Consider the following 24,459-nt stretch of genomic DNA (forward strand, 5'->3'; position numbering starts at 1 on the left):
GGTGGGCGATTCGTTTTTGTGCTAAGCGGTTTTCTCACGTTTTTCCCGGGCGTTTTTTTATTTCACTCCCTGACGCAAGTCAGGAGGTGAACTCTTTGACCTGGAAAATAATAAATACAATGTATTTATTCTTAAAAATGCGAACGCCATCGCTACACAAAGCGATTTTGTGAGCGTTTTGCGTTTCTCCTATACTTTCCATTGAGGTGGAATCGCCCTAAAACTGGCCCACGCACCGCATTGCCGACCGCACAGCGCACGACCCGCGCTAATGTGAACCTTCTCATAGACATTTATTGCACAAGCGTTTGGTGGGCGATTTTAAAAATCGCCCGCATGCACACAAAAAAAAGCCGAAAATGCCTACAGTGTGAATGAGCCCTAAAGGCTGGTGAATTTGCTGTGCGCAAGCAGAGCAAAGTACTTTTACTGTTCCCAACTCCAGGAGAGCTCAGCCCAATAAACTTATTACTGTAGCTCCACGCGTGTTACCGGGGTGCTGTACTCAAGCAGAGCACAGCAATTTCACTGTTCCTAATGCCAGGAGAGCTCAGCCCAATACACCATTAGCTCCCCACGTCACCGGGGAGCAGTGTGTTATCCCAGTAAGGTGCTAATAATGTAACAAGTGGTGCACCCCTGGAGTAAGAACTCGTAAAATTGCTGTGTGCTACCTGCGCTTTGCAAATTTAGCAGCCGTTCTTGCATCAGGTACATTTTCTTAAACTGGGCATGAAGAAGACATCCTTCATGTCTCTCTCAGTACGTTTCTCCGAGGGGCATTTTACACAAAGTCCGTTCCAGCATTGTATCTTATGTTTAAATGCTTATTGGATAGCTTGAGAAAAATAGACCCATGCAAACCCATTGGCTTAAAACAGGACCAGTCTCGCTTCTACAGCTGCAGAAAACAATGTAGTATGACACTTTTCAAGCAAAAGAATGCATGGACATTCAATCAAATGGATGGCATCTGCAGCACTATGGTCACGTCGCCTATCACATTTAGATTTAACATAACACACAGACCTCATGTAAAGGGGCCCTTATGCCTTGTGCACACATATCAGGCATGATGCCAAGCAGGGATCGAGCTCCAATCCCTTGTGCGACATTGCAGAGCCAAGGCTGTATAGACGCATTGCTAGCCTACAGGTGGAGGTGTGCTCTTGAGGGTGGGGAGGTCAGGGGACTACGGAACATGCTGGATTCTTGGTGGCCATAATTAGCTGCTTTCGACCAGGTTTCTGCTACCATGTGTACATTAGCCTCATAACTATCACCAGTGCTGTGCTGCTGGTATTTGTGGGTGTCAGATTACTGGTCACTTATGCAGCTTGCCCAGGAGAATGTGCAAAAGCTGTGGATAACAGAAAAGCTTCAGTTTAAAGCCATTCGGTGTAATTTGTCACACAAAGGAGTATCATCTAGATGTGCGACTTCTCTAGTGCGCACAGTGTAAGTGAATATATGATCTCATTATTCTAAATTTAAAATAGCTGTGCTGTTCATACCAACCACATTATTTCAATAAGTAGTGTGTGCAGTTTACTCTTCAGCAGCCTGATAAATGAAGAACACAGTGCTGTTATCTCTAACCTACATTAAAGTGTAAATGTAGCCAAAACATTTTTATTTTAGCTTGAGATAGAGTGGATGGCTCAGAAACCAATGGTTTATTTCTGGTGTCTGAGGTCCTGTTGGACAGATGCTGACATTGTTGCCACCAGTATAGGAAGTGAGGACAACCTTACTGATGAAAACACAGACAGCATCAAAATCCTCATAAGTGTACATTTCCATGACAATGAAAGTTGCATTTGCTTTTGTTGGAGATTTTGTTTTCCTTCTTGTTAAGAACTGAGTCACTAGCAGGAAGTTAGTAGGAATCTTGCCAACCAGAACACGGACAACGTTAAAAGTCAAACAGAAGTTCTCATCACTCTATCCAGCACTAAAATAAAAAATAAGGCTTCAACTAAGTGTCTACTATTTACTATAAAGACATTTAGTACAAAAGTTTATAAAATATTGCCAGTTAAAGAACTTTCAGCAGCACATTTAAATACAAAACATATATTGGACTTTGGTCTAAAGAGAGTCACAGCATTGGACAGATGACATTGGCTCACATCAAGCAGAGCTATCCTACAGTCAAGTTTCCGAAGATGTCTGACAGTAAAGACTATAACGTGTACACATTTTACAGGGTGAGAGTATATTAGCCTGACAATACGGAAATGAAATACATCTGCTGCCATGTATGTTTTGCCTCAACAAAATGCAATGTTTGAGTTTAAGTAAACTATTCTGACCTAAGACTTGAGATAAAACATTTGTCTAGCAGTAAGACATGTATGGATAGGATGCAATGTAATCACAATGGTTTGTTGAGCAGTCTCAATGACTAAGCTTAAGCCTAAATATACTCTCTTTCAAATCATAAGTGCAAGTCAATTTAAACATTACTCTATACAACAGTTAAAATATTAGTGGAAGTCCACTAACAGTAGATACTTACCCCCACCAAACAAACCAAGGCTGTTGCTATGATTTAAATCCAAAATCCAACCTGGAACAGAGAAAAAATGCTTGGCAGGGGGCCCATTTTGGTCAACCATGGTTATATCTACATCACTTGTCTGTGTGGTACACTCTGCTGCCTACACTCTCACTAACATCCCTGTCATGGTACACCGCCTCCCAGCATTCCATGAAAAGCATCCCAGTGACACTGACATGGCAGGCTGAAGGTTAGGAGTAGGAAGAAACTACTACAAGCCTGCAGGCACCAGTTAAAGTTTCCTCCTCTGCAGCTCACACTACCAGCTGTCTACTGCAGAGTAAAGTTGGCCATACCCGATTCAACCAAAACTTAATTACTTTCAATACAAATAATTGATTGTATTGATCAAGGTAAAAAAAAAAATTCCCTTTTTTTGATAAATGTGATCAGATGTTTTGAAAAAAAAAAAAAAAAATTTTAAGATTAGAAACGTGTATTGGTTGGATTTTTGTATGTTGATTTCTCTATCCGCCCCATCCCCCGAAAAAAAAATACAAATAAACATTTGAATAGTACGTGGCCAACTTTAGAAAGAGATACATGCAAAATTAAGTCCTAAAATGTGAGAACCACAGCTACAGTAACAAATCAGCATCTATATCATATGAGCCCTGACAGAATGTGCTTTTCTAAAATAGGGGATTCTACTAGACAGCTACTGCCTTAGTCACTGTAGATCTCTCTTTCCCTTAATACAGGATGGTTGTTTGCTTTCCATTTCTGGTGCTGCGGTTTGAGAAAAGCTGCTAAAGAGGTCTTTCTATTTATTTGACTTGACTTGTTTTGTGAGTTTAAACCATAAGCAGTATTTAAGGCACGTGAAGCAAATATGGTTTTACCCTTCGGAGCTCCTAGAAGCTGCCACACCTCTCCAGAGGTGTTGCAGCTCAGGTATTGCCAAGCCCTTTTTCCACTGTTGTCCCTCAACTTCACATTTACTTTCAGTTTTTCTACAAGCATGGCAGCCACTCGGTGATGACCATGGATAGCAGCAATATGTAAAGGTGTATAGCCACCATTGGACTTTATATTTAAATCCAGTTCAATCCCTGCCTTCTTTGCACCAGCCACAAATGTAAAAAACATATCAATGGCACCATGCTTGGCAAACCAGTGTAGAGCTGTGTAACCAGAGATGAAATCTTTTCTTAAAGCCAGTTGAGGGTCTTCATTGAACAAGCCATAAACATGAAGCCAAGACCCTGAAGCCGATTTAACAATCCAGTCATGCTCCATTGGGTCTAAAGGAACTGCAGATTGTTTGTAATTAAACTTTTTAAGCACATAATCCACGGCAGCATTTGGTGCAGGTTGTGCTCGAGACACGTTTTGGTCTGCAAGATTATTTACGATGAATGGGTTATCTCTTACCGGCTTTACTGTGAAAAGCATATCCACATCAGGCTGCGGAGGTCCCAGAAATAGGTTAGGTCTCTTAGTGCGTGATGGGCGCCTTCTCTTTCTGTAATCCCTATCAATTAGTTCATCATCTGAGGAAGACATTAGTTCCTGAAATCGAGAGCTTGCTCTGTGCTTTGGTGGTTGTCTAGCCAGCTCAAACAAAATGGGTGCTTGGTCAGTTAGGAAGGACTTAGCAACATAAGGAGATGGTTTTTTCTCATCCTGTACACCCGATTCCACTTCACGCTCCACTAAAGTCTCTTTAGCCTCTAATAGGTCCCCACTTTGCAGTTTGTCATACTGTTCAATAATACTAAGGAACTTTCTGTTAGGGGGGCACCTCCTAGCATTTTCACACCTATTTTCAATGTACTGGGCATATTTCTCAGTATTTGAGTCACTTGAGGGTTCCTCATCCTCCCTATGTTCAGTATCACAGTCACCCCCTTCACCACTATCACTACCTTCACTTCCACAGCTTTCCTGGTCAACAAAGTCCTCCATTTCCTGCAAAGACAGCTGGCACCTGATGCTTTTAAATACAGGCATTTCATACATCCACATGCCATGCATATCATTAAGAGGTAGAGGTGGGGAGGGGCTGGGGCTTGTGGGTTGGTAATCTGCCTGTAGTACATCTGGAGCAGTGATGTTTGATTCATATGGGAGCAGTGAGGAGGAAGGGTGTGCACAATGTATGTACCTGGAAAGAGGACGGCAAGCTGTTGGCTCCTTATAAGAGTCTTTTTGTTCATGCAGATAGTTTGAGTTCTCCTCCTGCTCTGAATTCACCTCTGAATGAAAAGTACCATTAAAGTGTAAATTTGTTGTCTGTAGTTGAGTGGAAGCAGTGTGTCCTTGCTTTTGTTCTTGCAGCTCCCCTCTGGGGGCACTTAGTAAAGCAGGATTAGCTGTTTCTGTTATGCTCCCTTCTGTGGTTGGGTGTCTCCAGTGCTCATTGCCACCTGGGGAGTGCAACTCAGGCAATAAAGTGCTTTCCATAGAGGAACAAAATGAAGACTCTTTAGAATAACCTTCTGAGAGATTGTTTGCTAGAGATAAGTCTTTACTTCCAGGTGATGATGTGTTACTGGGTGGTTCCGAGGTTTTGGTGGAGGGCATGGGAGCATTGCTGGGGGAAGCGGAGGTCTTGGTGGAAGGCATAGAAACATTGCTGTGAGATGGTGATGTCTTTGTGGAAAGCATGGAAGCATTGCTGTGTGATGGAGATGTCTTGGAAGGGAAGGATGTATTGCTAAGGGATGGAGAGGTCCTGGTAGAGGAGAGGGGGGTAGTACTGGGTTGTTGTAATAAAGTCCTGCTGCTGGTATGGAATGCCTCATTATTTCCATGTGCATATGTATTCCTGATGGGTAAACAGGGGTTGTTCACAGGTGATGAGGTCTTGCTGGACGGCGGGGAGGAAGATGTAGAATCCTTATCTGTAGGCACAGGTGTGCGAGCAGAAGAGGGGAGCTGAGACGAGTGCTGCAGTCTAATTTCTCGGTCATGCGAATTAGGTTCAGCATAAGAATGCACATGACTCTTGCCATGGAAAGTCTCATCACGTGAAGTTACCTCTGTGTCTTGATGTTGCACGGTGTCGCCAGGCACAGGTTCCCCCCGATGCTGGCCGTATCCATTGCCATGAAGTTGTCTCCCGCCAGTCTGGCTGCTCCATCCCCCTCCTACCTGAGGACCATGCAGCACGCCGGATAGGATCTGATCATCATTTCTATTGTTGTACTCTGGCTCATCCTGCCGCTCCTCTTCCACTGAAGCCGCTGCTCTCCAGTCCTCTCCCAGTAGATCGCGGTAGCGGCTCCTGAGCACCACGTACTTGACAGCTCCCTCCGGCTTCACCACCGCCACAGAGTTCACATAGCGTTTGAACCTGTCCCGGTGCTTCTGAAGCTGTTCGGCAGGTGTCTGAGGATCTCTCAGAAAGTGCTTGAAGTGACCCAGTAATAACGCATTGGCCACTTTCCCCCCGCCCTGGCAGAGGAAGTCCAGCACCTCTTCTTGGGTCAGCTCCTTGGCCATGCTCGCATCATTCAGGCATGATGATGGCACGGCGACTAGTGCTGAGGTCTCCGCTCCAGTCTGATGAATGCTGCAACTTCACGCTCCACACCTAACTTCCACTAGTTCCACCTGCTCTGCAGCTCCTCCTCTCTTCCAGCTGAAGGGCAGAAGATGGCCTTTGCTTTCCAAACACCCATCTCCACCCTCTTTCTGTCTCCAGCCCCCGCAATGAATAACAATTCCCTCCCATGACAGGGAAGCAGCACAAGCACAGACAATCGCTGCTGAAATGGAGGCGTGTGAGGCGGTGGAGGGAGGGAGGAGCGGAGAGCAGGAATGTCAGGCAGGAATTCCTCCTCTGTGCAAGGTACAGCAAGGTGCACTGACTTCATTCGCTTGTCTGTCTGCTCTCGCTGTTACCCCTGCGGCTGACGTGGTGTGACATCTGTTTGTGCAGAGATGAAGTCACTGCCTTTCACTGGAACCATTACAGCTTTCACAGAGTCAACATTTCTCTCTGTAAAGGGGACCAAACCTGTCAGCTTCTGATACAATTTCCAGATACACACACTGTACTGGGGGAGGCGAAACAAAGGACATGTAAAGGCTAAGCTACTCCAGCAGCTAAGATGATGTCCATGAGGTAATATGACACAGCATTGCTCTTATTTAGAGCAGCATGTGTTGTGGCATTACTGCGTGCCCGCTGGTATTGGTCTGATGGTCATCCTTTAGGAGTCTGGTTGAAATATTTGGCTTTCCACATAATCAACTGATACATTTCCAATAAATTGCACTCAACTGATTCAAGTGCAAACATTGCTAAAAAAAATCACAATGAAGGCAAGTTTAAGGTGTCCACACATCTAGTGATAAATGGGTAGATCTGACCAAGAGACCAAATCTCTCTCTGATCAAATCTGATTAGAGAGAGATCTGGCGGCTGCCCATACACTACAGGTCGATCCCGATCAATTTCAGCATGAAATCTCTCTGGTAGTTGGCTGAGTCTGTTGCATCCACCAGGCATTATACATTAACGGTCCTATGTCGCCCACTGCGTAGTGCTCATCCGTCTTCTGGTTCTTCCACTCGCGCCTCAAACTACGCTGGTGTCACACGCGCTATACATTGGCAGCGTGTGAGGTGTAAATGAAAGAGGAAGAACCGGAAGACGGATGGGCACATAGGACAGGTAATGTATAAATGCACAACCAGGGGGCACACACATTTATACACTTAGGGGGTTTCGTCGTTCGCCATTACAGTTGCGTACCTGATCAACCACGATGGCCCCGCATCTTGCAGCATGTCCAATCCATACATGGGACCAATTTTGACCCGTCGTTCGGGTCATACTCTTGGCAACACTGAATAATTATCGAATTGGATGGTCGATCGGCAGCCAAGTCAAGAGGTGCATGGCCACCTCTAGAGGTGTGAAGGTTTTACTACAAAAAGAAAATAATGTATTAATGTATCAGCAGGATAGCCAGGCGACTGGTGTTGTTTAAAAGGAAATAAATATGGCTGCCTCAATATCCCTCTCACTTCAGGTGTCCTTAAAGGGATGCTTAAGTCTAGAAAAAAAAAAGTGTTTTACTCACCTTGGGCTTCTACCAGCCCCCTGCAGCCATCCTGTGCCCTCACAGTCTCGATCGGATCCTACTTTTATTTTCAGCGACAGGCCTGGCCACGCATCTGCTTCTTTGCGTTCCTGTCCGCAATAGCAGGATAGAGGGTGCTATTGCTGACAGGAACGCGTAGAAGCAGACACGTGGCCAGGCCTGTTGCCAAAAACGGAAGTAGCTGGCAGTGGTGACAGGAGGAACCCATAGAGACTGCGAGGGCACAGGATGGCTGCAGGGGACTGGTAGAAGCCCCAGGTGAGTAAAACTCATTTTTTTTCTAGACTTAAAGGGATACTGTAGGGGGGTCAGGGGAAAATGAGTTGAACTTACCCGGGGCTTCTAACGGTCCCCCGCAGACATCCTGTGTTGGCGCAGACACTCACCGATGCTCCGGCCCCGCCTGCGGTTCACTTCTGGAATTTCAGACTTTAAAGTCTGAAACCCACTGCGCCTGCGTTGCCGTGTCCTTGATCCCGCTGATGTCATCAAGAGCGCACAGCGCAGGTCCAATATGGTCTGTGTCTGCGCAGTACACTCCTGGGGCCATATGCAATTCTCTTTTTCACCTGAGTTTTCACCTAGGAGAACCTTTTTTTATCTTTGATTTTAAATAACTTCCCAGTACTTTTCAACTAAAAAAGTACCAAAAAGTTGGTGAAAAAGTACTATCAAAATTATTTTTCATCATTTTCTTGCCTTCTCGGGGCTTAAAAGGCGTTTTATTGACAAGTTTAAAAATATCACCTAGGAGAAAACACAGGTGAAAAAGTGAATTGCATATGGCCCCTGGTGACATCAGCGGGATCGAGGACACAGGCGTGCAGGCGCAGTGGTTTTCTGACTTTAAAGTCAGAAATTCCAGAAGTGAACTGGAGGCGGGGCCGGAGCATCGGTGAGTGGCTGCGCCAACACAGGATGTCTGCGGGGGACCATTAGAAGCCCCGGGTAAGTTCAGCTCATTTTCCCCCGACCCCCCTACAGTATCCCTTTAAGAGTCACCTTAAGCAGTGTGCTTAAAGTAGTCACTGAAACCAATTGCTTTGCTGGACACTAAAGATGGAGGAGGCCAGCACAGGCTTCAAACTGACTGTGGTCAGCAGTTTAGAATCTGTACGTAGTGGCCCTGTCCCTACTTGGCGCACACAATCTTATGTCTCTGTCACAGTCTAGATCCATCTTCGGTGAGCTGGGCGCAGAGTGAGCCAAATGACGGCTCACCCCGCTGCCTCTCAAATTCCCAGTGGTGTTTAATAAGATTCCCCTTAGTCTAAATTAATGTCTAGCGCTGCGTAATATGTTGGCGCTTTATAAATACAATAAATAAATAGTAGCAACTCGGAGTGAGAAGTAATTCAGGGTTCAGCGATTGTCAGAACCCTGAATTACCTTTGTGCGAGGTGTGCACTACAGCAGTAGAACGCACGTTCGCGAGAGTACAGGTGATCGTGGTTTTCCAGCCCTAATGGTCGGGCTGATGTAGTTCAATGACAGTTAAGTGACCAAAAAAACACTGATTCTGCACTGAGGCCTCATACAGGGGGCAGTAGTGGATACTAGAAGCCAGTAGTGGTGGTGAAGGATTATCGGTTTATGGTTGGTGCAATGCTAGGACCAGCAGACCGGTCTCCAACAGCTAACGTGTGCACTGGACACACAGTATTGCAATATAACAATAGCAGACGATTGATTTATCAAGTCTGTGCACTACTAGGACCAGCAGACCTATCTCCACAGCTAATGGGTGCACTGGACACACAGAATTGCAATTTTAACAATAGCAAGAAAAAGAAAAACAGCCCCTTACAAGGACGATAGATTTATCAAGTCTGTGGACTTCTAGGACCAGCAGACCTATCTCCAACAGCTAATAGGTGCACTGAAAAAACAAAATTGCAATATAACAATAGCAAGAAAAAGAAAAACAGCCCTTAGAAGGGTGAACTACTGTAGCACTAAGCACTGACTGCAGCTGTCTGCAACAGCTAAAGTGCACTGTGTGGACATACTGAACAGCAATATTACAAGATCAAAACACAGTCTTAAAAAGGGTTCTTGTGGTTATATAGATGGTGAAATGGTACTGTAGCAGCAAGAAACTCCACTGGGGACACAGAACACAGGCCTAAGGCCCCGTTCACACTTGCATTTTGGCAACTAAACGGACCGGATCCTGATCGGATCCTGACCTGATCCTGATCAGAACTGTACGGTTCCGATCCGGATCCGGTCCGTTTGTATCAGGCATGCATCAGGCTGCCATCCGGATCCGTGGGCAAAAAATAGCGAAATTTAAAAAAAAAATGTTTGGGGTCAGCAGAAGGTGCACCTGGTGCACCTGTACAATCAGGTTCCTCCGCTGTAGGCCTCACCTCCACCCCCGACATTCTGCCAAACAGCTCCAGCATGTCCGTCACTGCTGCTCCACTCCAGACATGCTTGGCCCATGTGTCCCCATCCGAAATGGCCGCTTGGATACGCATAGGAAGTGGGGTAGAACTTCAGGTTTTTGTAAGCAGTGTGTTCTGTGCCTTCCATTCCCCATTGGTTTCTGTGTTCCTGATGGTGCTGTCAGGCTCAGGTCCGGCTCCGGTCCGGGTGCGTGGGCCGGAGATCCGGACCCAAAAAATGGCGCATGTTGGAAAAGAGCCTGGAGTCCGGATCCGATCCGGCTCCGTACTGTACGGAACGGACACGTGTGAACGTCCGCATAGCCTTTACATTGCTATGCGGAACGTACGTTCCGTTTGTACAGTATGCGGTCCGGATCAGATCCGGAAAATCCGGTTAGCGAACGCTAATGTGAACCGGGCCTAACTAACACTTTCCCTAATAGCAGTACAGCTCTGCCTCTAGTCTCCTTCACAGCAGCCACAGTCAGAGTGTAAAATGGCTGCTGTGCTGGCTTTCTGCTAGGTGTGGGGGGGGGGGGGGGGGGGGAGGCGGCAGTCCAGGTGGGAGGGAAAGCTGATTGGCTGCCATGTGTCTTCAGACTCTGGGGAGAGCAATCAATTTTTGGCTCCATTGTAATGTATAGGGAGCAAATCGAACATACCATTTGTTCGCGAATAGACGCGAACACGCATTGTTCGCTGTGAACTATTCACAGGGGGAACAGTTCAGGTCGTCTCTAAAAGGTGAACATGTATGGGCTGCCACAGGGCTGCCAGCTGACTGTCACAATCATTTCAGGCAGCTACATTCTTTTTTTATATTTAATAATTTTTATTGAAGTTTGAACAATTTGCATACAGAGTAGGTAAACACAGTTATTTAGATGAAGTTCCAAAACAGAAGTACAGTGTCACGGAAATTAAACAATTTCACAGATGCATGAACATTCATAAAGTTGTATGAACAGTCAAAGTATAAATAAAGTACCGAAAGTGGAACATATAGATCTACAACGGTCATACTTCTTGAGACCTCGTTACGAACACATCCCTAATTCCTGATTGACAGGGCGGATGGTTGGTGCGGAGGGTTAAAGTAGGTTCTCGCAGGGAAGAGAACCTTGCTTAGAGCCATTTTGACTTCAAGTCTCAGTTAAGCAGTGTTATGAAAGATCATGTTTTTACGGTACTTTAGGATAGGAATTGTTACCGTGTTTACCTTCGAAATACAGGCAGCTACATTCTAATTTCTGTACCATGCTTTGGTGATGTGTCTTGTCTTGTATTCTCCGTAAACTGAGCAAAAAAACCCCCAAAAAACAGAATACTGCTTTGTACTTGTAACGATCGGTGGGCGCAGAGAGTATCTGATTACCGGTGATCTGCAGTATCACCGGAAATACAGATATATATACCAGATTATAAGTGATCTGCAGTCTCACCGATAATCCGATATACAAACTAACCTCTGTTTACCTGAGTAGAGTGTAGTGTTTGGTGTAACAGTAACACTTTGAGGACTAGGCCTCAGTGCAGCAAGGAGTACTACACAGATTCCTTCCGCAGACCTGAGCTCTCCAAGACGGGAGGCGTCAGACTGACAGTAGGAAGGATGTCTGAAAGTGACCCTCAGGAGAAGGGTCGCTAACAGAGCGAGGAACCGCCTCCAACGGTAAGGTCGGTTCTCGAGGTCGGACAAGCCAGGTCGTATACACACGGACAGATAAAGTACAAGATCAGGAGTCAAAAGGCGGAGTCTAGGTACAGGCAGGGTTCGGCAACGGGGTATCAGATATATCGAGGTACAGAATCAGGAGGCTGAGGCGGAGTCTAGAAACGAGCCGGAGATCGGCAACAGAGTATCAGAATTATCGAGGTACAAGATCAGAGTTCAGAAGGGTAGTCAAGGCAGGCAAAAGTCATAACAGATAATCACAATCAAACTAGTACTTTAGCTATCAACAGAATCTAGCTAAGTGTAGGATTACAGCTCCAGCTGGTCCCGGCACACTTGCGGATCTGACTACGGATCTGGGTGCTCCCACATATGTGATCGCACGCCAGACAAAGAGCAAGTGAACAACCAGCAGTATATATACTCTAGGACCTTTCCAGGACCTCCCTAATTGCTGGTCCAATGGGAGCAGTGGAATTTGTCAGCTGACCCAGCTGGTCAGCCGACTCCCTTCTAACTGCTATTTAAACTCTGCCTCTGTGCTCGCGCGCGTGTAAGTCTGAATCTTGGTGGACTATCATTCCTAGCCACACCAGTACTGTCTTGCAATGTATCCAGTGAACTGAGTGCGGGAGCCGCCTCCAATGCGGATTCCGCCGTTTCCAATGCGGATTCCGCCGCTCTGCCTAAGCGGCATGCAGCGTTTTTTCCGCGTTGTGACGCCATGCTGGACGCGGAAACAGCCGCCTCGCCTTGAGAGACAGCGGCTTTTCCGCGTTTCATCACAGTACCCCCCCCCCCCCCCCGAGGAGTGGACTCCGGACAACTCCTACCAGGCTTCTCGGGGTGTAAGGCATGAAACTCTTTCCTCAACTCATCCGCATGCATGCGAGTCCCCGGTACCCACTGTCTCTCCTCAATGCCATATCCCTTCCAGTGTACTAGATACTGTACCGAGTTCTGGACAATGCGAGAGTCCAAAATTTTCTCTACTTCGAACTCAGGATGACTATCCACCAGGACAGGAGGAGGAGGAGTAGGGCCCACATGGACTGCAGGTTTGAGCAGGGATACGTGAAATGATCTCACCCCACGCATGCTGGCGGGGAGATCAACGGTATAAGTGACGTTGTTGATCTTTTTGGTCACAGAAAACGGACCCACAAACCTGGGGCCCAGTTTGGCAGAAGGCTGCTTCAGGGCCAAGTGACGTGTGGACACCCAGACTAAATCCCCTGGCTGAAACTTCTATTCCATGGAACGTCTCTTGTCCGCTTGACCCTTTTGACTTTGGAACGCTTTCTGCAAATTATCTCTAACAATTCCCCAATTGTCCCTGAGTGACCTCTGCCAATCCTCCAGCGCTGGGAACGGAGAAGAGGCAACTGGCAAAGGGGAGAACTTGGGCGACCTCCCTGTCACAATCTGGAACGGGGAAAAACCAGAAGAAGAACTCTTTAAATTATTCTGCGCAAATTCTGCAAAAGCCAGAAACTTCACCCAGTCATTCTGTGCCTCCGCAACGTAACATCTTAAAAACTGTTCTAAAGACGAATTAATTCGTTCAGTCTGCCCATTCGTCTGTGGGTGGTAGCCTGACGAGAAAGACAGCTTCATGCCCATTTGGTGGCAAAATGCCCTCCAGAATTTAGAGATAAATTGGACTTCCCGATCGGACACAATGTTCTCCGGAATGCCGTGCAGCCGGAAAATGTGGACGATGAATAGGTCAGCCAATTCTTGGGCCGAGGGGAGTCCTTTCAAAGGCACGAAATGGGCCATTTTGCTGAAGCGGTCGACTACCACCCAAATGACCGACATGCCTTCAGACCTGGGGAGCTCACCCACAAAATCCATGGACAAGTGGGTCCATGGTTCACTCGGGGCGGGTAAAGGCTGTAAGGTACCGACAGGTACCTGCCGGGAGGGTTTACTTTTGGCACATACCGCACATTCCCTGACATATTCCTTGCAGTCTGTTGCCATAGAAGGCCACCAAGCACACCTGGCAATCAGATCCTGCGTTCTGGCAGCACCAGGGTGACCAGCACTCTTATGGGCGTGAAACATTTGTAAGACCTGTAGATGAAAAAACAGTGGGATAAACAAGACCCCCTCCGGTTTTCCCTCAGGGACATCCTGCTGAAAAGGACCCAAAACCTTTGTCCAATCCTCCCAGGTCTCTGTGGCTGCTAACACCAGCCTCTGCGGGATGATGGACTCAGGAGCGGGGGGCTGTGCTGTCTCTAATTCGAAACATCTGGACAGGGCATCTGCCTTGATGTTTTTGCTGCCTGGAGTGTATGTGATAATAAATCTGAACCTCGTAAAAAATAACGACCAACGGGCCTGTCGGGGACTTAGTCTCTTAGCCCCCTCGATGTATTCCAGATTCTTGTGATCAGTATACACCGTGATCGTGTGTTCTGCCCCTTCTAACCAGTGGCGCCATTCTTCAAATGCCAATTTAATGGCCAGAAGTTCCCGGTTGCCTATGTCGTAGTTTTTCTCTGCCGGTGAAAACCTCTGAGAGAAATAGGCACACGGGTGCAACCTCCCCTGCAGCCCAGAGCGTTGAGACAGCACAGCCCCTACTCCAACTTCCGAGGCATCAACCTCCACAATGAATGGGTAAGAGGTGTCTACGTGTCTCAATATGGGTGCAGAGCAAAACAATTTTTTCAAGTGAGAAAAAGCTGCCACAGCCTCAGGAGACCAGTGGTTGGTATCTGCCCCCTTTTTTGTGAGACTGGTAAGAGGGGCAATCATCGTGGAGTATCCCTTTATGAACCTCCTATAGTAATTCGCAAAACCTAAAAATCTTTGCAGGGGCTTCAACCCCACTGGCTGTGGCCATTCCAGGACAGCTGTGACCTTGGCAGGATCCATTGACAGGCCTGAGGTGGAGATCACATACCCTAAAAATGTGACAGTGATCACCTCGAAAATACATTTATCCACCTTGGCATACAGCATATTTTGCCTCAATTTGTCCAACACGAATTTAACGTGGACCCTGTGCTCGGGGAGGTTGTTGGAATAGATTAGTATATCGTCCAGGTATACTAGTACAAATCTACCCAACACCTCCCTGAATACCTCGTTGATTAATTCTTGAAAGACGGCTGGCGCATTGCACAACCCGAAGGGCATCACTAAGTACTCCTAATGCCCGTCGGGAGTGTTAAAGGCCGTCTTCCATTCATCACCCTTTCTAATGCGGACCAGGTTGTATGCACCCCTCAGATCTAATTTTGAAAAGATCTTAGCGTTCGTGACTTGCGTAAATAAATCGTCTATCAATGGTAACGGATAACGATTCTTCACCGTGATTTTATTCAGGCCACGGTAGTCGATGCATGGTCGCAGCTCTCCGTCTTTTTTCTTAACAAAAAAGAAACCGGCCCCTGCAGGCGACCAGGAGGGGCGAATGAACCCTTTGGCTAAATTGTCACGAATGTACTCCTGCATCGCTATTTTCTCTGGTCCAGACAAATTATACAGGTGACCCCTAGGGGGCATACAACCGGCACGGAGATCAATGGGGCAATCGAAAGGGCGATGAGGAGGTAACTTGTCAGCAGCCTTGGGACAGAATACATCCGAGAACTCGGAGTATTGCTCGGGAACCCCCTCCACATGCAACTTGGTCTGACCTAAAGTCACCTTCCCTAGACACTGTTGGGAACAGAAGTCTGACCAACTAGTTAATTGTCCTGTAGCCCAATTAATCTGTGGCGAATGGAGCTGCAGCCAGGGCATTCCTAAAACAATTGTGGAGGTGGTCATGTGTAATACAAAGAAACTTAGACTTTCGTGATGCAGAACCCCAATAGTGACTTCCACCTCTGGTGTCTGAGACAGCGGACGGTCCCTTTGCAGCGGGGAGTCGTCCACAGCAGTAACCTGGATAGGTGGTTTTACTGAGGTGAGCGGAATGCCCAACTTTTCTGCGAACTCTGAACTCATAAAGTTAGCTGCGGAGCCTGAATCAACAAAGGCTTCTGTGGCTTCAGATTTGTCCCCCCATGTAATCATACAGGGAAGGAGCAAACGTTTTTCGTTTAAGGGTATGAGCCGGGCACCTAGGGTGCTACCCCCTACCACTCCTAAACGGTAGCATCTTCCCGGCTTGTTAGGGCAGTTCTGTACTATATGCCCCCCTTCAGCACAGTACAGACACAGCTGTTCAGTCATTCTCCGTCTTCACTCTACCTGGGTCAATTTTGACCGAGCAATCTGTATCGGCTCGGATGGAGGCAAGACGGGAGAAGGTGAAATAGTAGGAGGTGGAGTCACTGGGACCGTAGTGTAAGATACCCCTCTGACACGGGAACTACCCCTGGTCTGTTTTTGGTAGCGCAGCCTGCGGTCGATTCGGATGGCCGCTGAGATGGCCTCATCGACTGTTCTGGGCTCGGGCTGGCTTAACATCAAATCAGAGACCTCATCGGACAGCCCTGACAAGAAATGATCTAATAGGGCATAAGTGTCCCACCTGGCCGTAACTGACCACCTCCTCATCACAGTACTGCTCAGGGACCAGACTACCGGTGCTGGCTTGGGACCAACTGAGGCAGATAATGAAGGTAGCAATGAAAAATCTGCTGGATACCTCTAGTCTAAAATCACCAACTTATTTCTTATTTCAGATAGCAGCCCATCCAAACAAGAAAGCCAACATGTTTCAGACTGCTCCTTAGGCCGGATTCACACTGTACTGGATGAAAAAACTGATCATGTAAAAACTGATTCATTTTCCAGTTAAACGGATCAGTTTGTTGCAATCGATTACGCTTTCCATCCGTATTTTCAGTTCCGTTTTTTTGCATCGCCACCCGCGCAGTACCTGTTGCTGAACACATCTGTGTCCCACAGTCGTCCCTGGCGCCGCTGTTTGTGTCCTCTGCATGGATGAAACACTGGTATACATATCCATGAGCCCCATCAGAGGCATCTGGTTCCCACTGGTTTGCAAAAAAACGATGGTAATCCTCCCTGAGCACCACAAAGGATTTTCATTGGTCCACCACTCAGGGAACCAATGAGAATCCTCCCGGGCCAATCAAAGTAGGCTAAAAGTGCATCTAATTGCATTGCAATTGCAAAATTGCATGCAAGGCAGAATTATTTGCATCTCATTTACCATCTCTTCTTGTTACTAAGCTTTCCCGTTCTTTTCTTTTGTGTCAGAAGTTGAGTTTAATTGTTATTTGTAACATCTCTAATTTCTTCTACTTTTATAAAACTACACTAACAAATGATGCTTCACCAAGCATGAATTTCCACTGTAAAAAGTTACAAATTCTAGCTTCGCATACAGTATGCTGTAAGGAGTGACCTTGCTTTGTAAATGAACACAGTGGAAATGACTGTGGGTGTTACTTTTGCCTAGATACAAAGTTACAAAGGTTGAAAGAATGCATACCTTGATCACTGCTCTGCCTTTGCAGTTAACCATTTGATTCATTTTGCTGTGGTTATTTTCCTGCAGTTCCTTCCTGATGGTATAAAACAGATTTAGGCCTTGTTCACATTATGGGGTTGACAGGCAGCCTATTGGGCCAATCAAAGTGCAGGGATAATGTCCTTTAAAGTGATTGGACCCACAGGGGCTCAGGGCAGGTCGAGTGGAGCTCTTGTCATTGCCAATTAGCAGGCATAAGTTCATAGCGCTCGTTGTGATAAGGCATGTTAACTCGGATAAGGTGTGTTAACTCTGATACGGCGTGTTAACTCTGATAAGGTATGTTATTTGTCTTAGCGAATCAAGCCCTATATGTGTTGCCATGTGCATTTCGGCAATGAGGATAGTGTGAGACACGCAAGAACATCAGAAGTGCACAGAGTGTACTGTCTGATGTTCAGACTGCATGCTCTGCGCTGGTAACATTTGGACACTGTGATTCACAACTGGCTGACTGAGGGCAGCATGTAATGTAGCCTGAGCCTCATATAACCTCATATAGTTTAATACTCACTTCAGGTTAGATATTTACCTATGTAGAGGGGAGGCTCTGGATCCTATAGAGTCTTCCTGGTCCACTCTCCATCCTGTTGTTCCCCTGCTGTCCCTCACTAAAAATTCATGCCCGACTGTGTCTTCAGGATTTTTCATGCAAGCTTCAAAAGCACTTAGGTTCCTGAGTGCTTTCGGAGATGAGCAGCTCCATACTGCGCACATGCAAATGCGCGCTCCCGCATGCACAGTACGGAGCCGCTCGTCTGAAGTACTCAGGAATTTGCATGATGGACCTATAAAAGGACAATTTTTTTACCCTGATAAATATATTTGTTATTTCAAAATTATAATCAGGCTATATGTTATGTGGTCAGTTTAGATACAAATTATCTACTAGTTTTCTTCAGTGATCTTGAGTGATGTACAGCTAATCAAGACTGGAGATAAAGCAGGTGCCAGCGAAGCCAGTCTCCAGAACATGCTCAACATTTCACCCTTCTCCTTTGGTTTGATCATCTGACAAGTATATGACAATGGCGGTATCAATGGCATTACATATTAAGATAACAGCCAGAAGTACTTTACAAAATCTATTATTCTATGGCTAACAACTCATAATAATTTACATTCAGACTGAGCAATGATTATATATCTGCATTGGTGTTCCACGCCATGCTGAATAGAGTTGATAGTGCTTAGGAGAAAGGTAATTGCCTGAAATGTCATTTATATACAGCCTGTATTTAGCTTAAAATATAAAATGAGGCAATTAGCAATGTTAACAAAGACAAACACAATTTTGGGGGCTTATGTTTGTCCATGCAGATAGTCTTCTGGCTAGGATTCAAATTTGGAACGCTAGTGCTGACCACCTTACCACTGAGCCACCTGACAAGGGTGGTATCAAATGTCAATAGATTGAGCGCTGAATAAGAATAGCATTTAAAACTTAAACCTTATGTATGCCTCTTTCAGAGGGACAACTAAACTGCTCTCTTGCTGAGCAGTTGTGCATCCCGTCTGCCACTCTCGAGTGTCATTTGGGTGCAATTAAAACAGCAGCATTTGTAACACCACGTGTGTCAGCACTTGACACACATTAGCGTTACCCGGCAGCAGGCAATCGCAATATGTCGCGTCTGAGCACAGCTGCTACAGTGCTTATATGTGACTCCATGGGGAAGCCGCCTGTCCACTGCTGGTACTGAGCGCTAACAAATGCCTGGCCAGTGCAAGAGAGTAGCTGAAAGGTGGTGAATCCACCAACTGTCAGCTGCCCATATAAAAGAGACTTTACTCACAAGTCTTTACTTTCTTTGAAACTCTCTATCTCTCTGTACTGTTCGCATATATAACAGCTCCATATATAACATAGTCACCTTAAAAGACAAAGGTCTTCATACTTTCCTAGTGATTGTAGATCATCATGAGCAATCTGTGTATTTCTTAGTAATAGTCCAAGCCCTATCCCATAGAGTCATATCAGTCCATGCCATGCACTGATGAGGACCAGAAAGTCCAAAAGACGCTGTATGCATGTTTGATTCATGTGACTCTGTAAAGTATATTAGCTACAGGCTCAGTACACACCAGTAGTTTTAGATGTGCAGCCTTGCTTTCAGGGGCAGGAAGAGATGATTTGCATATTCAGGAGTGATGCACCATGGGAAACCACAGTTGCTCACTTAAAGCTGAATTATCGCAAATACTGTATTATTTGCACTATAAGACTCACTTTTTCTCCCCGAAAGTGGGGAAAAAAAGTCACTGCGTCTAAAGCCTCATCTACACGGGTAGATGAGGCTGCGATCCGGCGGCTCGCGCGTGCCCGCCGCGTCCCCGCTCGCCGCGCGTGCACCGGATTCGATTCCCCACTTGTCCCCACTCGTCCCCGCTGGCGCTGCTTATCTTCCGCTCCATTCCCTGCCATTGTCCCCTCGCGGGGAATGAGCAGTGAATTGGCGGTGGGGAGATCCATCCTGTCGGATCTTATCAATCGAGCCGCATCAGCGGCTCGATTGATAAGCCACATCGCCGCTGCATCTACGCATGTAGATGCGGCTTTATAGTCCAAATGCAGGAAGTTCCTGACTTGTGAACGCCTGCCTATACGAACCTCCAACCTGCTGTAATGTCGGGGACTCTGTAACGGTTGGTGTCAGCTCGCAGAGAGAATCTGATTATTGGTGATCTGCAGGATCACCAAGAATACAGATCTATACCTGATTATGAATGATCTGCAGAATCACCAATAAGACAGATAAAGTGCTAACCTCTGGACACCTCTAATTAAGTATATAGTGAGTGTTTGGTGTAACAGTATGACTTTGAGTAACCCACCTGAAGAGCAGGTGGCCCTAGGCAGTACAGGAAGTACTGCTATAGAGAGTACCGAGACCTTCCAGCAGCCTGAGACTCTCCAAGGTGTAGAGTCACGCTGAAGGTAGGAAGGACCAGAGAGTGAGTGACACCTGGAGGTGGATGTCACTGATTGATCTGGAGACTATCTCTTTAGTGGAGAGAGATAGCTCTCGAGGTCGGGCAAGCCAGGTCGGCAACACACAAACAGACAAAGTACAAAGACAGAAGGCTGATTCGGTATCCAGGACAGGCAGGGTTTGGCAACGGTATATCAGATATGCGTGGTACCGAATTAGAAAGCAGAGGGATAGTCAGGAAAGCAACAGGTCATAACAAATATCAAACAATGCCTAATCTTGGGTGTGAGGTCCGTGGTCTCTACACCCTGGAACTAGTCTGATGTATAACAGAATGGTAACACAAGTTCCCTAGTCTCGGGTGTGAGGTCCGTGGTCTCTACACCCTGGAACTAGTCTGAAGTATAACAGAATGATAACACAAGTTCCCTAGTCTTGGGTGTGAGGTCCGTGGTCTCTACACCCTGGAACTAGTCTGAAGTATAACAGAATAATAACACAAGTTCCCTAGTCTTGGGTGTGAGGTCCGTGGTCTCTACACCCTGGAACTAGTCTGAAGTTTAACAGAATAATAACACAAGTAATCTGGCTCAGTGTGAATTCCCAGGTCCTCCTGGTTCAAACACACTGTAGGATCTGACTAAGGTCTGAGTGCTTCCACGTAGTGATCGCAACGGCAGACGACTTGAGAATGGCCATCAGTAACATATATAGTGCATTGCTCTCTGGCGCCACCCTGAAGTGATCAACCAATGGCTACAAGCTCTTTTTTGAGTTATGCTAATGACAATGCGTTAAATTTCAAATTTACCATGAGTTTTGACTCAGGTAAAATTGACTACTTGGATCTTACCCTCATGGGAGACCCCTTATCACAGTTGGTCTCTACACGTACCTTTCGGAAATCCACAGCAGGAAATTCAATTCTGCTTGCCAGTTTGTGCCACCCCAGACATACGATAAATGCTACCCCTACAGGAGAATTTACTAGGGCCGCACGTAACTGCTCACGTCCAATGGATCTTGAGCAGGAGTGCGATTTGGTGGAGACTAGACTCAAACAAAAGGGGTTACACCCAGAAACAGTTAGATGTGGGACGCCAGAAAGGCACCAGGAGACCACGTTCGTAATTGTTAAAAAATAGAGTTTGGAATAAGACCGAGAAGGACCAGGTTACTTTTGTCACCGGCTATAGCCTGGAGTTTAATAAAATCACTAATATTGTGAAAAAGTACATTCCAGTGCTGCACCCGGATACAAAACTTAAGACAATTTTGGATAGAGGGTGTCGTTTCTCCGCTAGAGGGAACTTTAGGGTCCATACTTTCGCCCAGTCTTTTTCAGTCTCCTTCCATTTCTCGCACTCCGACGTGGCTAGCCACAGTGGGTTCATACCCCAGTGGTTTTTCTACATGTAACTATTGTCAGTGTAACAAGAGAGGCAACTCAATATTCTCCTTTATATACAACAAAAATTTTCCCATCAAACAATATGTAAATTGCAATACGAAATGTACTATTTATGTTATATCTTGCATCTCATGTTGCTTACAATATGTGGGGTGCACCACTCGCCATTTGAGAGCGCGTATAGCGGAGCACTATTGTGGTACAAATTGGAACACTTTTCGTAAATCTGCTGTATCCAAACACTTTCAAACTGTGCACAGGGGGGATTTATCTGCTTTTAGGTTTCAGGGGGTGGAGCGGGTGGTTTGTCCAATCAGGGGTTGTGATATCCAAAGACTGTTGCTAAAACGCAAAGCCTTTTGGATCCATCGATTGGGTACTCACACACCACAGGGTTTAAATAAAAAGTGGGATTTAAGCCTGGTTTACACATATTGAGATCATATGTATTTTTTCTCAATTGCATAAAGAGTTATGTCTGTTCATTGCATTGTATTTGTGCTGCTTTTGTTCTCTTCTTTCTTGTCTATATATTTATATTGTTAATTCAGTGGCTACTTTTTATGCATCTCTTTCAATGTTATTATAGTAATGTTTTTGTACAAGTGTTTTCTGAGAGTGTATGTTCCTTTAAGGAGTAGTTTGTGTGTTCCCGGGGGTGGAGCTTTTCCTCCCTGGTTCCATATAAATTCCTCCTTATACAGGTTCACTTTTAACTATGATTAAGGGCAGATGGTAAGCCCGATATGCGTGAGTTGATCCTGTGATTTTATTGCACTGTCTGTGAATTTTTCAAATAAATATATCAGCCTTTTTCTACTTCAATCTGGTCTGGTTTGCGGATCCCTTTTTTGTTCATATATCAGATATGCGTGGTACCGAATCAGAAAGCAGAGGGATAGTCAGGAAAGCAAAAGGTCATAACAAATATCAAACAATGCCTAATCTTGGATGTGAGGTCCGTGGTCTCTACACCCTGGAACTAGTCTGAAGTATAACAGAATAATAACACAAGTTCCCTAGTCTTGGGTGTGAGGTCCGTGGTCTCTACACCCTGGAACTAGTCTGAAGTATAACAGAATAATAACACAAGTTCCCTAGTCTTGGGTGTGAGGTCTGTGGTCTCTACACCCTGGAACTAGTCTGAAGTATAACAGAATAATAACACAAGTAATCTGGCTCAGTGTGAATTCCCAGGTCCTCCTGGATCGAACACACTGTAGGATCTGACTAAGGTCTGAGTGCTTCCACGTAGTGATCGCAACGGCAGACGACTTGAGAATGGCCAGCAGTAACATTTATAGTGCATTGCTCTCTGGCGCCACCCTGAAGTGATCAACCAATGGCTACCTTATTGTCGTTACATGCGGCGGCTTTTCCGCGTCCTGCCATATCACTAGATGCACGCTTCCGCGTGCAGACCGCCGCGTTGGACGTGGAATCAGCCGCCTTGCTGTCAGTACACGCGGCGGCTTTTCCGCGTTTTCTCACAGACTCCCTGTACTTTGCCCATACAGAGAAGGACACAGGGGAGACACAAAGGGGCATAGAGGAGGGCACAAGGAGGACAAAGGCGGACACATGGGGAACACAGGAGGACACAAAGGGGACAGAGGAGGACACAAGGAGACACAAGAGGTACAAGGGGGCATGAGGTGCTAAGGGGACATAATCCACAAGATGCCCTTTCACTGTGGATGCACCAGGTTTAGTGTATATTTTTCCCCCTGGTCCTCTAAACCTAGGTGCGTCTTATGGTCAGGAGCATCTTATAGTCCGAAAAATATGGTACCTTCTGTTTTAAAAAGGCAAAATTACATGCAAGGGAAATGGTATAAAATGAACTGAAATAAATGATATAACTTGGTGAATACACTTATACAATGCAGTATGTAGTTCATCTTTTAATGAACTAAATATCATCTAAATTTTAAGATATTGTATAAAAAAAGGTATTTAATATATACAGGATATTTGTCATTCCATGTGGTTGTTAAACATATGTTATATATATATATATATATTACATTCTGCATACCAGTTATGGACAATACTCTCAGTTATCTGTCTGCTGTCATTTTCACATCTGACCTTCCTTTGATTTTGATGATCTACCATCTGCTCTTAATGGGTTAATGAAAAACATTGCTCGTGTTGCAGCTTTCTTTCACCTTTATTTGTGTGTTGCTCTTCTATAAATGGATTGCCCTTCAAGACTATAGTGACAGTCAGGGTGGAATTTAGAATGGAAAGGGATACACAAGGATATGCTGAACAAGTTAAAAGATAGAATATTGATTAAGAGAGCAACGTCCTTTCCTCTTGCTGCAGCCAGGGAAGAATATCTGATCAGCCTGACAATTAATATGCAAATGCAGCAATTTACTTTTGTTGGCCTTTCCAGATCAATAAAAATACATTTACCATGTAAGTATTTCAGGCATTTGGGTCATCTGAAAGTAGCTTAGTGTAACATTCCCGCACTTTATTTCACTGTAAATGACTTTGCAGGTATGAATGAACAAGATAATACCAGGTTTGCGCATTTGTTTTCCAATTAAACATTTTAAAATTCTCTCATAATTCTTCTTGGCTTCAGATTTTATTGGCCAATAAAGAAGTTAAATGTTACAGTGCATTGTGTGTAGTCACAGGCTATGCATATTAATTACTTCAGTATAAATCCACCTATAGACAAGATATTTAAGTAAAGTCTTTGATAAAAAGCAATTGTGACAGACTAATTTGTTCAGACAGTGCATCCCTTGTTGCAAACTATTATGCCACAAACCTATCACATGGTATCCACCATGAGCATCTGTCATTGCAAATATGGACAGATGACTGCTATTGGATATGTTTCCTGTTACAATTTTCAGTAGTAAACAGCCTGAAACCATTCATCCCATGAATGTTTTACCACATGGGAGTCAGTCTTTGGCCTTGGTAAATTGAATTGC

The 24,459-nt window shown here is 45.6% G+C and overlaps 1 protein-coding gene and 1 long non-coding RNA gene across 4 annotated transcripts in view; both read right to left on the reverse strand.

The window, feature by feature from the left end:
- The window catches only part of SOWAHB (sosondowah ankyrin repeat domain family member B), a 101,407-nt gene extending 95,180 nt beyond the window's left edge, over positions 1 to 6,227 (reverse strand). For 2 of the 3 annotated variants that reach the window (XR_011020324.1, XR_011020318.1), the window contains exon 1: positions 2,522 to 6,227. Coding sequence is in view for 1 of the 3 variants with exons in the window: in XM_068233546.1 (XP_068089647.1) it covers positions 3,230 to 6,010 (2,781 nt within the window). In the remaining 2 variants the exon portion in view is untranslated. Of the gene's footprint in view, positions 1 to 1,979 lie in introns of those variants that run through there. The other variant, XM_068233546.1, reaches the window with a different exon arrangement.
- LOC137505733 (uncharacterized) lies at positions 1,980 to 7,432 on the reverse strand. Its single transcript, XR_011020331.1, has 2 exons — positions 7,269 to 7,432; positions 1,980 to 2,572 (listed from the first exon to the last, which is right to left on the reverse strand). It is a non-coding gene; the product is annotated as an uncharacterized lncRNA (long non-coding RNA).
- Positions 7,433 to 24,459: the final 17,027 nt, after the last annotated feature.

The sequence above is a fragment of the Hyperolius riggenbachi genome, chromosome 1 (genome assembly GCF_040937935.1).
Source record: "Hyperolius riggenbachi isolate aHypRig1 chromosome 1, aHypRig1.pri, whole genome shotgun sequence".
Taxonomy (NCBI): Eukaryota; Metazoa; Chordata; class Amphibia; order Anura; family Hyperoliidae; genus Hyperolius; species Hyperolius riggenbachi.